This window comes from Diaphorina citri, unplaced genomic scaffold (genome assembly GCF_000475195.1).
Source record: "Diaphorina citri unplaced genomic scaffold, Diaci psyllid genome assembly version 1.1 scaffold13628, whole genome shotgun sequence".
Taxonomy (NCBI): domain Eukaryota; kingdom Metazoa; phylum Arthropoda; class Insecta; order Hemiptera; family Psyllidae; genus Diaphorina; species Diaphorina citri.
The window spans coordinates 9,914-13,270 of record NW_007390995.1 but is presented as its reverse complement, the minus strand read 5'-3'; the positions used below and the strand labels follow the sequence as shown (position 1 = coordinate 13,270).

Here is a 3,357-nt window from a genome sequence, read left to right as displayed (position 1 = left end):
CATGCCATTACATACAGGTCTGTATCTCAACTCCATGATTTTGTGATATGCGTCGTATCCTCTCCTCTCTCTCCGTTCTATTACCTCCACACACACACATAGTCTATGATTCCAAACTATGAGGAAGAGGAAGCTCAAAAAAAAATCTATTTTCCATTGTATCCATATATCCAATCTGTATTTGATGCGCATCTATCCATCAAATTTTTTTTAGACGTCGTTTCTTTAATCTACAAGAAGGAGTTATATTCCGAACCAGAAAACCCGTTCCGTCTTGACATGACCGAACCGGGACCCCGTATCTTTGGTTTGGTAAGCGTCAGAGAACCCAACTTGCGTATCACAGGAGTCTATTTGAAGGTGAGGTGCTAGCATGTTAACAACAGGTTGTGATTCACATCGCTCTGCTTTTTCTGTGTCTTTATTTACATATTTTTAATGTTAAACTAAACGGATTTTTTAGATTTTAACTGCGTTCCTGTGTAAAATTTCTTCGTCTTTTCGCTTATATTCTTACTTTTTTCGTACTCTTGTTTTTTATTGTGATATTTTGTTTTTCTGTTCTCACACGTCAACTATATCTATGTACCTATCGTTACTCTGTCAAAATTTTCTGATGCGGCTCGTGTCAATATTGCTCCTGAACTTCGATTCTCTGTAAATCATGAAACCTACCAAGCCCTCTTATTTGAACATCCCAAAGTCAACTAATGTCTCTAACCCGCCTACCTACACTGACAGCAAATATAGCACTCGGAACAGACCACGTCCTAGCTTTGTATATAGAAGTCTTAGTTCTGTTCCAAAGACCAAGTCCATTAGTGCCCCCAAACATACATCAACTTTAGTTCCTACTAAGCCGAGGGAAAGCATCAGCTTTCGTCCTAGAACCTCTATCTCCGGCACACCAGTTTCCAGCAGTACTAAAGCCGCCTCCTTAAATTCTAAACTCTCCGCTACTCAAGCTTCGAACTCATCACTGAGCTTGGTGTACCCCACTACCTCTACACCTAACCCAATCTCTTCAGTCCTCCCTGGTTCTAGCACGTCTGGTATTCCAACTCTGTCAAGTAACATCGCTCACTCTCCTAGCACTTCTAACCATGATGCAGCTACTCATTCCCTGATAAACAAGCTCCAGTGTGAGCGCAATGCTCTCATCGACAAAGTGATGGAACTCACTCTCCAGCTGGAGCGGGAACGCCGCCAACCTCCAGCGTCTGTTACCCACACTCCCCCTACTGCTCCTGCTGTCTCCTCACGTCCTGTCGGGACTTGTTCTATGAAAATAGCGATATTTTCTGACAGCATGTGTAGAGGTGTGGCTGACATCATGCGCTCCCTACTGCCGCAGGTCAAGATCACCTCAGACATCAAGCCTGGTGCGGTGTTTGCTCAGGTGGTGGCATCCATCCCTTCACAATGCCAGAACTTTGGACCAGATGACTTTATCTTTATCCATGCTGGAACAAACGATTTTGACGATTCTCTCCAACCCAACTCTACCAAGCGTTTTTCTCTAACCTCCCCCCTAGTTGATCTCGCTAATAAAACGAATGTTGTCCTCTGTTCTGTACCCTTTCGCTTTGATAGTAAAGCTCAGCTTTCTACTAATATTTCTGAGTCGAACAATTTCTTCAAACATAAATGTACCGAATCTGATTTTAAATTTTTCGACACTAATCAATTCTTATCTCGATCTCTGTACACCAAAGAGGGTATTCATTATAATCAGAGGGGAAAAAGAATTCTAGCTTCTAAGCTAATTAAATATATCTATAACTGTAATCACAAATTATCTTATCTTAATAGTTACCTTCCTACTTCTAGCCATTGCTATAATGTTACTTCTCTACCTACTAATCGCTTACCTATTTCTAGACATGCTTCTAAATTTTGTGACAAGGCCATTCAAACCTCTGACATAATATTATCTATTGTACCTAATGATAAAGTTCAATCAAAGCCCTGTGAACCTCACGTAAGCTCTCTAACTAATTGCATACCTACTGTGCCTACTGATGATAATGATTCAACTTTTGGGTCCTTCTTTGATGACACTGTTTCAAATGCTAGCATCATTAATTTATCAGCTGTTAGTGTCAATCTTTTATCTCCCCCTAGTCACATACCCGTTGTAACAAGCAGTCACAGACCCTCAAATTTCAGCACCGGGGATCGAACCCTCGGAACTTGATCTTATTAACTCCTGACACTAGCTCTCCAACTTCTGCTGCTCCTTCTTCTTCTTCTGCTTCTTCTTCTGCTGCTTCTTCTTCTGCTTCTTCTTCTTCTTCTTCTTCCTCCTCCCACTCTTCTAATCTTCCTAGTTCTCCCTCTTCACAGCTCTCCGTGTTCTATCAAAACGTTAGAGGCTTGAGAACGAAGTTATCCTTAACTCGTCTTGTTTGCCCCTAGAAGACCACCAAATTTTCGCTTTCTCTGAAAATAATCTTACTTCTTCTTTTTTTTTCTTCAGAAATCGGCTTTCATCAACTTTTCGGTCTATCGCTGTGACCGTGACTTGAAATCCACGAATAAGTTAAGTGGTGGTGGTGTACTCTTGGCAGTCACTAATCGGATTCCGTCATCGATCATCATGCCAATCATCTCGGGGATTCGAACAGCTTTTGTTCGAGTATCTTTTGGGTGATTCTTCCCAGAAAGTATGTTTTTTGTGTTACGTACATACCTCCCCTCTTCTCCTCCTGATTTTCTCTGTGCTCATTTCGACGAAAGTAAAGCGTGCTGAGTGGGCATCTATCCTGAGGATATTTTGTGCTGTTGGGTGATTATTAATCTCCCTGAATTTATCATGGACCGACGTAACAATCTTCTTCCAAGTTAGTACATCTCTCCCTCGGCAGCTCTTTGTTTCTTGATCGGTATTTCCTTTTTCTGTTTTAAAACAACTCAATATATGTACCTTAATGTGGATAATCCATTATCCGTTGGATCTTGTCCTTTGTTGCTTGCTACTTAGAGGATTTGTTCGGTTGAGCGGTGTGACTCATTTCTCACAGTTGATTCTCCACATCCTCCTCTGTGTTTCACTTTTTCAGCTGTGCTTCTAGCTTCCTATTGAATGGTATTCAGGATATTTTTACTGGTTCTCAATTTCCGTCTGAGCGCCTTATACTCTTCTCAATTAATCTCTTTCTTCCTCTTTTGACTGGAACTCCTTTCTTTGTTTCTTCTGATATTGATATCAATACCCAGTTGTTTTCCAATTTATCTCGATGTTATAACAATTTGTTTTGTGGCGCCTCATACTTTAAAACGGGACTCATTCCCTGTTTGGTATACGCCTTTTCTTCCAAATCCCTCATCATCCAGAAGAAGTGTGCTCATAGAGTT

At 41.0% G+C, this 3,357-nt stretch overlaps 1 protein-coding gene across 1 annotated transcript; it reads left to right on the top strand.

Moving 5' to 3' along the window:
* The first annotated feature begins 376 nt into the window (after positions 1 to 376).
* LOC108254145 lies at positions 377 to 2,417 on the top strand. Its single transcript, XM_026832818.1, has one exon. It carries the CDS (start codon positions 665 to 667, stop codon positions 2,195 to 2,197), a length of 1,533 nt encoding a protein of 510 aa, XP_026688619.1. The 5' UTR covers positions 377 to 664; the 3' UTR covers positions 2,198 to 2,417.
* The last annotated feature ends 940 nt before the right edge of the window (positions 2,418 to 3,357 follow it).

Coding starts and splice junctions, on each gene's coding strand:
- LOC108254145 (XM_026832818.1), top strand. CDS start 665: ATGAAACCTACCAAGCCCTCTTATTTGAACATCCCAAAGTCAACTAAT.